Source organism: Ictalurus punctatus, chromosome 3 (genome assembly GCF_001660625.3).
Source record: "Ictalurus punctatus breed USDA103 chromosome 3, Coco_2.0, whole genome shotgun sequence".
NCBI lineage: Eukaryota > Metazoa > Chordata > Actinopteri > Siluriformes > Ictaluridae > Ictalurus > Ictalurus punctatus.
Genome location: NC_030418.2, coordinates 9564659 through 9576822, shown reverse-complemented (window position 1 = coordinate 9576822; position 12164 = coordinate 9564659). Strand labels below are relative to the sequence as shown.

General features: G+C 36.5%; 1 protein-coding gene across 7 annotated transcripts in view; it reads left to right on the top strand.

Annotated features, from left to right (window-relative positions):
- The window catches only part of arid4b (AT-rich interaction domain 4B), a 171713-nt gene that overhangs the window by 26333 nt on the left and 133216 nt on the right, over positions 1-12164 (top strand). For all 7 annotated transcript variants that reach the window (XM_053679560.1, XM_053679559.1, XM_053679558.1 and 4 more), the window contains exon 5: positions 11472-11562. In XM_053679560.1, the coding sequence (XP_053535535.1) occupies positions 11472-11562 (91 nt within the window). The remainder of the gene's footprint in view (positions 1-11471; positions 11563-12164) is intronic.

The following is a 12164-nucleotide window of genomic DNA, read 5'->3' as shown; positions in this document are numbered from 1 at the left end:
TTAATTTCAACATTAGTATACTATGGTATGGACATCTAAAATAACAATAACTTTGTCACTGTCCAAATATTTTTGGGTCTATGTATCCATCCATCCATCCATCCACTATACAACCCCTGGCAAAAATAATGGAATCACCGCACTTAAAGGGTGCTCATCCGGATTTTTTACTTTGGAGCAAATTAACAAATCACAGATATGACATAAAAAATTTTTTTTGTTTAATAGCTGAAAATTCTGTCTTCATGAAACATGCCTCAAACAAATTAAATTAAATAGTTTTTATTAATGGGATATTTTCTTCCAGATAAAGTAGAGGAAAAAAATTATGGAATCACTCAGTGTTGAGGAAAAAATCATGGAATCAGCAATAAAAAAATAACTATTAGTACTTTGTTGCTCCTTCTCGGGCCTTTATGACAGCCTGAATTCTTTGAGGTATGGACTTTACTAATGAAAAGCAATATTCTCCACCAAGCTGGTTCCAACTTTCTCAAATAGAGGTTGACAGATCAGCTATGCAGGATGGAGTCTTGTCATGGACCAATTTTTTAATTTCCACCATAAATTTTCAGTCGGATTGAGATCTGGACTGTTTGTTGGACATGTCACTGAGATGATATGTCTTTCCTGAAGAAAAGCTTAACACTTTTTGCTCTGTGGCAAGATGCATTATCTTCCTGAAAAATGAATTCATCATCATCAACCCTATTTTCTATCGATGGAATGAGAAATTTCCAAAAATGTCAGTGTACACCTGTGCATTAATTGTTGAGGTCTCCCTGGTCCTTTATCTAACATGCAACCTCATATCATAAATGAGTGGTTAAATTTTATTGTTTTCTTCAGGCATTCATCTATATATGTTTCATTAGAATGACACCAGACAAAATTTCCAGCATTATCTCCTTGGCCAATGCAGATTTGTGATTCACCACTGAATATCACTTTCATCCAATCATCTACATTCCATGATTGCTTCTCTTTAGCCCACTGTAACCTTATTTTCTTCTGTTTAGGTGTTAGTGCTGGTTTTCGTTTGGATTTTCTATACGTAATTCCCATTTCATTCAGCTGATTTCTTACAGTTCTGTTACAAACATTGACTCCTGTTTCCACCCATTTGTTTTTCATTTGTTTTGTTGTGCATTTTCTATTTTCAAGGCATACTGCTTTGCGTTTTTTATCCTGCCGTTTGCCGTCTTCCTTGATAGACCTGTATGTTTACATTTTATAACCTTCTCAATTTGTTTATACTGGCACCAAATTTTAGACGCAACTGACTGGGAACAACCAACATCTTTTGCCTCACTCTGTGTTGGATTTCCTTCTTGAAGGAGTTTAGTAATCTTTTTCATTGTTTCAATTGACAACTCTCTTATTGGGGCCATTTTTCCTTTCAAAAAGTTCAAGGTTAAGGTCTGTAAGCACTCTTTTAAGGTCTGTAAACTCTGTCTTTTAACTGCAGACTAATTTGCATTTTTAGACTTATGCTGGTATTTGTTTTAGAGATGCAAATTACAAAGAGATTCCATAATTGTTTCCTTACCATTTAGTGATTTCATATTTTTTCCTCTACTTGGTCTGGAAAAAATGTGCCATTAATTAAACTAATTTCATTTAACTTGTTTGAGGTATGTTTCACAAAGCCAGAATGTTCAGCTATTAAATAAAACTTGTTTTGTGTCATATCTTTGATTTGTTTATTTGCTACAACGTATAAAAAACCCGGGTGAGCATCCTCTAAGTGTGTTGATTCGATAATTTTTGCCAGGGGTTACATGGCCATAAGTAGGTTGGATAACTGACCATGAAATCCATATGTGGACCGTCCCACATTGTTGCAACAAAGTTGGAAGCACAGTTGTCTAGAATGTCTTGGTATGCTGTAGCATCAAGAATTCTGCTTTACTGGAACTTGGGCCTAACCCAAACGTATACCAGCATGACCCTGCCCCTGTGCAAAAATGTCCATACAGACATGGTTTGCCAAGGGTGATGTGGAGGAACTTGAGTGGCATACACACTGAGTCCCCATTGAACACTTATGGGATGAATTGGAATGTTGACAGAAGAACAACCTCACTAATGCTCTTGTGGCTGAATGGGCACACATCACCATAACCAAGATCTAAATTTTAAGATCTAGTGGAAAGACTTACCAGAATAGTGGACTAAAATTGTAGTAGGATATTCAACAACACATATGGGTGTGATTGTTCAGATGTCCCCATACTTTTGTAATTATAGCCATGTGTACGTGCATGGACTCCGTAAGACTTCTGAAGGTGTGCTGTGCTATTTGGCACTGCTAATTTCTTGGTTGATGCTGTATTTTCATGATTCTTAGCAGCTGTGTGCCGCACTGACATCTTAGGGGGAAATTATTAGCTTTGTTACAATTAGTGGTCGACCGATCTGGGTTTTGTAATGGCTGATGCTGATATCTAGAAAGCATTGAGGCCGATATGAGGCCAGTTATAACACAAATGTACATTTATGGCATTCGGCAGACGCCCTTATCCAGAGCGACTTAGTTAATTCATTTATACAACTGAGCAATGTATGTTTAAGGGCCTTGCTCAAGGACCCAGCAGTGGAAGCTTGGTAGTGCTGGTTTGAAATCACAACCTTCTGATCAGTAGTCCAACATCTTAACCACTATTTCTGGAGAACTTTAAAAATATTCACTTAGGCAGACAAATCCAAATCGTGAATCAAAATCAGTAAACAGAGCATAGACAAAGGTCAGGCGATCAGTTAATAGCAAAAGCAATGATAATCCAAAATATACAAACGAGAAAACGGAACTAGATCAACACAAGCTGCATGTTGAGAGCTTCTGCATGCAGAACCAGGCATGAGGGGGAGATTCCTGACACATCAATATTTTAGCGATTTCTGTCCTCTCATCTACTCTAGGGCTGTTAAATTAAAATCTGAACTTTGGATATTCATAGAATTTAAGATAAAAATGCACATTTGAATGCAATTTTTTTTTAAATTTTATTTTACGGATTTAAGGTGCATAGCAAGTACTAGCACCAATTTTAATTTAAAAAATTACCCAAGATATTAAAGTGTACCTATTATGTTTCAGATATTACCTTTCATGTAGTGTGTTATAGAGCTGTTTGTGAATGTAAAAAAGTCTGCAAAGTTTCAAAAATCAAAGCGCACGACAAACAGTTATTGACTCCCAAATGAAGGAACCACTTCTGAACACCTTAAACGAGTTGCTAGTAATTCCAGACTTACTTCCTGCACAAACCTATGTAGGTTTGTAACAAAAAACCCACATCTCGTCTTCATTGGCTGCTTACTGACAGCGGTAGACCAATCACAACAGACTGGGACATCTGACCAGTCAGAGCAGAATATGCTCTCTGAAAGGAGGAGTTTAGAATGAATCCTTTGGAACGGATCATTTAACGAGTCATTTTTGAGACTGGGGAAAAAAGACAATGCTGCAGTTTAAATTATGAGAACATTAAAGTGTTTTTGACCTTGGATACATGTAAATCTATTGTATGCGACCTTTAAAACAAAATTAGACACGTTTGAAAACCATAATAGGTGTGCTTTAACAATGCACTAACAGTGTTTTTTGAAGAAAATCTAGAAATAGTAGTTCTAGTGTTTCAAATAATCCAGTTATAATTAATGTGTACACTAAATGAACACCAGTAAGCTGAAGCGCTTTACTAGTGGGTTAATTAACTAATCCAAATGCATCCTATACTCATGTGTGATTAATTAGACATATACACAACATAAACATCATAAACATATATTTCAAATTGCTTATGCACAAAATGATGCGAATACACAAGTGAACTTGAACTTAAGTAAGGCGCTAGGTAGAATGGCAAGTCACGTTTCTTTCCGTACCAATGCACTAAAACACGGACAATGAATAACTAAAGCATAAAGAATTCACAATATTGTAGTAGAATAGTACTATATTACATTATAATATTATTATGTTATAATATTATATTAATATATAAATACAAATGTGTGAATATTTGGTTTAATTTTCTCATTTTATTTCTCATATTTTTAAGAAACAACGCTCAAACAGGAAGTAAGCGCAGGAGTAAAGTCTTTATTTACACACTAAAGTGACTAGTACAGGAAACGGGAAAACGGGGACAAAACAGAAACAAGATTTGAGGCATGAAACACAAAACTTAGAACAAGACTATGAAACTATACAGCGTAGCACAATGATCCATCAACCCGTTTTACACCTATTCTCATCTAACGCTTAGCTATGGCATGAAACAAGAAACAAGATCTGTAAATCATTTAACAAAGACTATGGCATAGAACAAGAAACCAGAACTAATCATGGGAACGCTACCTTTTAGCACATTTACTCAGATATACATTAACTAGAACCGAGGCGTGATGCATGAAAACAAACATGACACCTCTATACTCGTTTAACTAAGACATGCAACTATTGTTTAACTATGACATGAAACTCTCGTTTAACTATGGCATGAAACTCTCATTTAACTATGGCATGAAACTATCGTTTAACTATGGCATGAAACTCTCATTTATCTATGACATGAAACTATCGTTTAACTATGGCATGAAACTCTCGTTTAACTATGACTTGAAACTATCGTTTAACTATGGCATGAAACAAGGAACAAGAAACTAGACAGGACATAGAAACTTTATCGCGTGGCACCATTACACCTATCAGTCACTAATACCGTACCACGTGCGCAGCAACGCGAGGGGTTGAAATAACCAGTCACAATTACCTTAACTGCTGGCAGTTGGTAACACTTGAAAACACACCCTCGCACCTCCGCCAATAACTGAACAGGGAGGGGACAGAACAGAAACCAAAACAAGTGCACATGTCCGTTGTAAACAAAGTCCTATCGTCCATGCGCACTTCAAGCACGTGCACGCGTGCTCTCCAACTGTCCGTGCACGTCGGTGCCGCACCGCCATCTGCCGGAGAGATCGTGACACATATGATGTATTTCTCATATTTTATTTCCTCTTTTGGAAGTTGCTTTGAATAAAAGCGTCTGCTAAATGAATAAATGTAAATGTAAATTTTTGCATTTTCTCGTCAACTAAAATGCTGTTATCTAATATTCGATGCCATTTTAGTCAGAGTAAAATTGACTAAATAAATATGACATGGGATATTGACTAAATTTAAAGGTTTTTTTTTGTCAGAAGACAAAAACTATGTTATTATATTATCATTATCAGTGCCATAAAATGGTCTTAAAATGACAATATCCTTTATTGCGATTATTTCTGGGACAATATATCGGCCAACAAAAGTAGTTATCATGACAGGCCTACGTGCAACAAAGTCTTATTCAGACAGTACCGTGAGAAGTCAGATCCGCAGCCCAGCGGTAACAAATAAGCTCATTGTGAACTCCTATGGGGGACACAGATACACAATAAACAAATTCACACAAAACTGAACACATTTTACCTCACAATCAATCACACATCCTGTGACTGGTTCTTCCTCAGACACATACATTGTCTTTGGTAACTTAAAGTGCATTTGCATCCATCTCTACTTGCCGAAGATGACATATGAACATAGTGACATTCATTCTTATGTATAATGTATAATCTTATGGGCATAATCGAGGTCAGCAAAAATGACCATGCTCATATATCATATGATGTCAATGAAGTAATTATCATGACAGGCCTAGTTGCACAGTGTGTTTTGTGTAACATTATGTAATGTCACGCTAAAAAGCGAACAATGATTGGTCATCTTACTGTCTGTCAGATGTTCGCATCAAGTTGGAGTGTGCATGTTTTAGCCAGAATAAGCAAGAATGCGCTATATGGTGTCAAAAGTCTGGCTTGTCACATATCGGCCGAATAGGATGATTTATCGGCCGATACTGAAAATAAAAAATGCCAGATATCGGCCATTTAATAAAAAATACCATATGTTGGCTTTGCCAATATGTTGGTTGACCACTACAATGGTGTTTACACAGTACAAAGTTTTCTATACATCTGCATAAATATGACCTAAATCATCATCAGATTTTTAAGTCCTAAAAGTAGACAAAGAGAACCCAATTAAATGAGACAAAAAATTTTAAGCAGTGACTGGCCCAAGCACTACGGTACCATCGCCACCTGGTGGGTGTATGAAAACAATGCATAGTGAAGCGAGTGCTGTAGAGTAAAACACCCAAATATACAAAGAAAAGTATATTAGTTTGATGCGTTATCACGGCAAAACTATTTAAGATATCACTTTTAATATCAATTTTACATCAGCCGTGTCTCAACAATAATCTGACCAAGTTGGAAGTAATTTGGGTAAATATAAGAGGAATATTTGAAAGCCTGTTTTAATTGACAGACTTCTTGCTGCCAGTTGGTGGTGGTATGACCATGACTCAGAATAGTCACATCCCTGTGCTCAGCCCCGTGACCAAACATACAGCCTATGTTTAATCTAAATCACTCAATGCATGCAGAACATATGAGACACTTCCTGTTTCCTGTTTATCACCATAAATTTATTGTCTTGCCATAGTGAAACTGTGTTCAAGATATCGAAAATCCCTTTGCAATTTAGCATCTTAAATGGCTTGGCATAATTTTGTTCACGTTTTATGATAATCACATGAATCCCCAAGGAGGAGTATTTAAAAATGCAGAGCCTGCAGTAAGCTACAAGCATAGCTATTGACGGTCATTTTGAAAGTTGTCAGGCTTGATGACAGCAATAAATGTATCGAGTTTGGTTACTGTAAGTAAAACTGGCCCCACCACTTTAGTCAAAAGGGGTCGCTACAGAGCCCCTCCTCCACGCCTAATTTCCGACAACGCTGGTGGGTCTGTTCACTTTCATGAAATTTTAAGCATGCTGAAGGCCTCAAAAACACCAGAAATGAGTATTAATTTTGATTACCATGGCGACACTATTTAAGATATCAAAAATCCTTTAACAGTTTTACCTCAGCCCTGTCTTGACATTATTCTGACCACTGTGTTAGATCTTGTTGGGAAACCAAATGTTACATCTGCGATCTGGGAACATTTTGGAATTGTGCCTAACGAGAGTCAATAAATTTGGATGAAGCCATATGTCGGCTTTGTGGGGGGAAAAAAATAAGTGTTAAATGGACAAACACTACAAATCTCAGGAGCCATCTCCTTGACACTTGAGACACTGTGACAAACGGGTCAAAATTTATGGCCATTTTTCTAAACATGCTCACTATAGCGTCATCCTCCTGGCCTACAAGAGTCAGTACAAAGCAGTAAAGCAGGTCTTCTGGTGTGAAAGGACGACACCAAAGAAGAATCACAACAACACGAAAAACAATGCTTGGGCAATCTCTCGCCATGATTAGCACTCATATACAAATACTTATACTCGTTAAGGCTAGATTTATACAAATGTGGGTACTTTCTAACCTCCGTCTCTTCCATTTATTCTGTTTTTTTTTTCTTTGACTACCTTGAGAATCAACAGCCCTTGGTCACTGCTGCCACCTTGTGGTTAGAAAAATCTGGCGGCGCGCGTACAGTATGCGCATACTCGGCTGATGACGAAATTTGCATTACGCATACTGTATGCTGTTCCTAGCATACACGTAAAAAGTGAAGTATACTTTGGGCTTAAGATCCAGTCACAATGTGGCAAACTTTCCTCCACCCTGGTAGTTAGAGAGGGGCTCTGTTAAAAACCGGGCCCTGGAATGCCATCTTAGTGTTGTTTCACATGCACAGAGTAATCAGTACTTGTCAGATATTCCTGCAGATCCTTCAATGTTGCTATAGGTCTCTTGGCAGCCTCCTTGGTAAGATTTTTTCTTTTCCTTTTGTAAATTTTGAAGGGATGTCCTGTTCTTGGTAATGTCACTGTGGTGCTCCACTTTCTTCACTTATTGATGATGGGTTTCACAGTGTTCCATGGTAGGTTTAAATGGTACGTTGGAAATTCTTTGATAGCCCTTTCCTGATCGATTCCTTTCGACAGTGAGATACCATGCATGCTTTGGAAGTCGTAGTTTTAGCAGTTAGATGAAACCAAGAAGATGTGAAGAAAATCCTACAGATACGGCTAATCTTTATTTGGTGTTAATTATTATTAAGAATAATTTAACTGATGACAGCTGTATGATAATTACTTTTGAACATGAGATTGAATGTGATTGGTTCATTCTGAACCACGGTTATTATAGTTTTAAAACATATCGCTAATTTTTTTTTGGGTTTTTTGTTTTGTATTTTCGTTTCATCTAGTTTTAATGGTGCATAAGTAGTTTTGATTTAGTTTTTATCTTTGAAAAATCATTACTTTTAGTTTGTGTTTAGCTTTAGTATTTTTTAATATTGTGGTAATCATACTGAAAAAAATCCCAAACTGAGTTCTGTCTCATGAGTGTAGATTTGGTTTGAATGTTGGGGGCATTGAATTGAAGTGTGAATAGGTATGCTTCCAGATATTTATTTTTTAAAATAAATAAATATATTGGGGGATCAGCTTTGTTAGAATTGCAGTATCATTATATAATTTCCATCTGCTTATCTATCTACTCATTCATCCATCCATCCATCCATCCATCCATCTACAAGCATTTATGATCAAATGATTGTTTCATTAAAACAGTTTCCACATAGCATAATAACAGTCCAAATGAATGCACACTGTAACTGACTAAAACTTACATAATTTACTGTGATATTGTAACGTGCCACTGTAGTGCACAGTGAACTATAGTCCAGTGTTAGCACCCTTGTTGTAGATAATGGGAAGTATTTAGAGATGCACCGATGTATCGGCCAATAATCGGTATTGGCCGATACATTGGTCCATCTCTAAATATTTCTAAAAGGCAGTAGCTCATGCTATCAGCCATCGGCGGATAGTTTAAAAACATCCGATGATCAGGGCCGATTACATCCTGTCAATCAAAAAGCGGGCGGGAAAACATTGATTTCGTATTGTCTGTAAAGATGTCTCTTGTGTGGAATGACGACAAAACTGCAGTTTGTAAGCTTAGTTTATGTGATTTATTATTACAAACTAAAAATTGATTTGGAACACCAATAGTGTTACAAAATAAATTATTAATTATTCAGTTGATCATGGTATAAATATTGGGGGGTTTAATAGCTAGTTCTGATTATTTGGGGGTTATCTCCCACCATCTCTCAAATTTTTATTTTTATTTCAGTTGACAATAATGTTTTTTCACTGATCATTTTAGTTTTTGGGTTAGTTGTTAACGATAATAACCTTGTTCTGAACACAGCCACATCCCTAATTATAAAAGTGTGCACACATATGCAACCAGGTTCTTTTTCCTATTTTTCCATAAAATATTTCTGGTTGTTTTTGTTGTTTCTCATTGTTTCTTAATTTTATACACTGTAATTTCATATTTCGGATGGAAAAAGTTCCGACATGATTTATCTTAGTTAAAATTTTGCCATCATAAAAGCTTGCCATTTTAAGAGGGGTGTGTAGACTTTTTCTATCCAATGTATGCTTGGTCATTTATTTATTGAGGAAAATGATCCAGTATTACCTATCTTTGACAACAGTATGTAAAACTCTAGGATTAGCAGATAATTTGATGGTGAGTTAGGTGTTTTCAGTCTATAGGATGACAATCAGATGTGAGTCAGCATACAGTTTTATTTAAAGAACAGAGAGCTATCAAAGTCTGATCTTCACAACACATGTTTGTGGGAGTGCATCATGACACAAACAAAGGAGATTTCTGAGGACCTCAGAAAAAGAGTTGTTGATGCTCATCAGGCAGGATTTTTTTAAAAAACAACTCTAAAGAGTTTGGACTCCACCAATCCACAGTCAGACAGATTTTGTACAAATGGAGGAAATTCAAGACCATTGTTACCCTCCCCAGGGAGTGGTCAACCAACAAAGATCACTCCGAGAGCAAGACATGTAATAGTCTGCGAGGTCACAAAGGAACCTCTAAGCAACTAAAGGCCTCTCTCATATTGACTAATGTTAATGTTCATGAGTCCACCAGCAGGAGAACACTGAACAACAATGGAGTGCATGGCAGGGTTGCAAGGAGAAAGCCACTGCTCTCCAAAAAGAACATTAGATAATATGGACAAGCAAGAAGGTGATTGGAAAAATATTTTGTGGAAGGATCATACCAAAGCAGATTTTTTTTTAAAAATTTAAATGAGAAGCGTTATATTTGGAGAAAGGGAAACACTGCATTCCAGCATAAGAACCTTATCCCATCTGTGAAACATGGTGGTGGTAGTATCATGGTTTGGGTCTGTTTCGCTGCATGGTGGCCATGACAACTTGCTATCATTGACGGAACAATGAATTTTGAATTATACCAGCAAATTCTAAAGGAAAATGTCAGGACATGTGTCTGTGAGCTGATCTCAAGAGAAAGTGGGTCATGCAGCAAGAAAATGACCCTAAGCACACAAGTCATTCTACCAAAAATGTTTAAAAATAAAATAAAATTAAAAAGTTAATGTTTTGGAATGGCCAAGACAAAGTCCTGACTTTGAATCCAATAGAAATGTTCTGGAAGGACCTGAGGCAAGCAGTTCATTTGAGGAAACCCACCAGCGACCCAGAGTTGAAGCTGAGGAATAGGCTAAAAGTCCACACTCACAGATATGTAATATTGGATAATTTTCCTCCAAAAAGTATAATAGTTTTTGTGTCATTTGTTTAATTGGGTTCACTGTATCTACTTTAAGGATGTGTGAAAATCGGATTATGTTTTAGGTAATATTTATGCAGAAAAATAGAAAATGCACAAACTTTCAAGCACCACTCTAGTGGTGGTTAATAGGCTTATGGATAAAATTTCCAACAATTTCAAATTTAAGTGATAATGGGTGAGGCTTTTGCTAGGAAAAGCACAAGAGCCTCTTTTCTCATTCATTATTTTCCTATAATGTTTGATGTCAAATTAAAAAGAAATACAACGTAGAAATGGTGGAGACAACAAACTTTGGACTCAAAGTTCCACAATGCAATACAGCTATATGACACTGTACAGAGGCTCAGCTATTCTGGTTACTGATCTTTCAGATTACACTCACAGTGTCTTTGATGGCTGTATGGTTATAGCATGAAATGTTAGGCCTTTGGAGCCTTTTTTGTTTGAGCAGAGTGTATAGATCAGGAGGTGAGAGAGCTGAACAGATTAAAGGATTAATGTACTGCTGCATCACTCTCTTTAGAGATGAATACCCATTCACCACTATTAGCAGGCATCCATTAACCTTCAAGTAAAAATAGACCACCTTGTCAATGAAAATTTGACAATTTAAGCTAAAATGGGTGACTCTGAATTAAAATAAATGTGTATATTCATATTATTCAGGGAGGACTTTTTCATTAAACACATCGCACAGAAAACCCAATTTCCATGTAAATAGTACAGAAAAATTAAAGCTCTGCAGATGTGTTTGGCTTTTAGGTGGGTGCTGTGGTTGAAGTCAAAAACCAAGATGGAATCTACCAGGAAGCTACCATCACAAAGCTCACAGATGCTAGTCTGTACACAGTCGGTAAGTGGGTGGGTGGGTGGGGGTGGGGATTACATAGTGATTTGGCTTTGTATGTACTGAGATGTACCTGTCTAAATTCAACTAGAGCTTTCTGTGTTGTAGCAGTTCTAAAGAAAGACTTATACTTGGCTCAGAAATTAGTGAAAAGGAACTGTTTTTTATGTTGTAACAATGAAAGCGGTTTTAGTGAGTTTATTTGAAATAGCATAAGAAGAGAGTCCTAAACATGGTTCGTACAAGTTGCTTCAGGCGCTTGAATTTATTTATTTATTTTTTTAATTTAATAATTTAAAAACCTTGATAATTGCCTTTTTTAATCTAGTGGTGCTTAAAAAGTGATTGAATTAAAAAGTCAATAAATCTGAAATCGCTTAATAACTTTTTATTTATTATTATACTATTTTCAATAGACCATGAATACAATCCTTAAAATATGACTCCCCACTGCAGCAACTCCCTCTCCTCCCGCTATTCACTCACTCTTGTCCACGTTTCAGACTCCATTAGCAACTTTTATTTCCTCAAAAAAGCACTTAGTGATAAAACTAATGACATTTTGGACAAACCTTAGCTACTTTCCGTTGAAGAGAGTGGCCAGTACT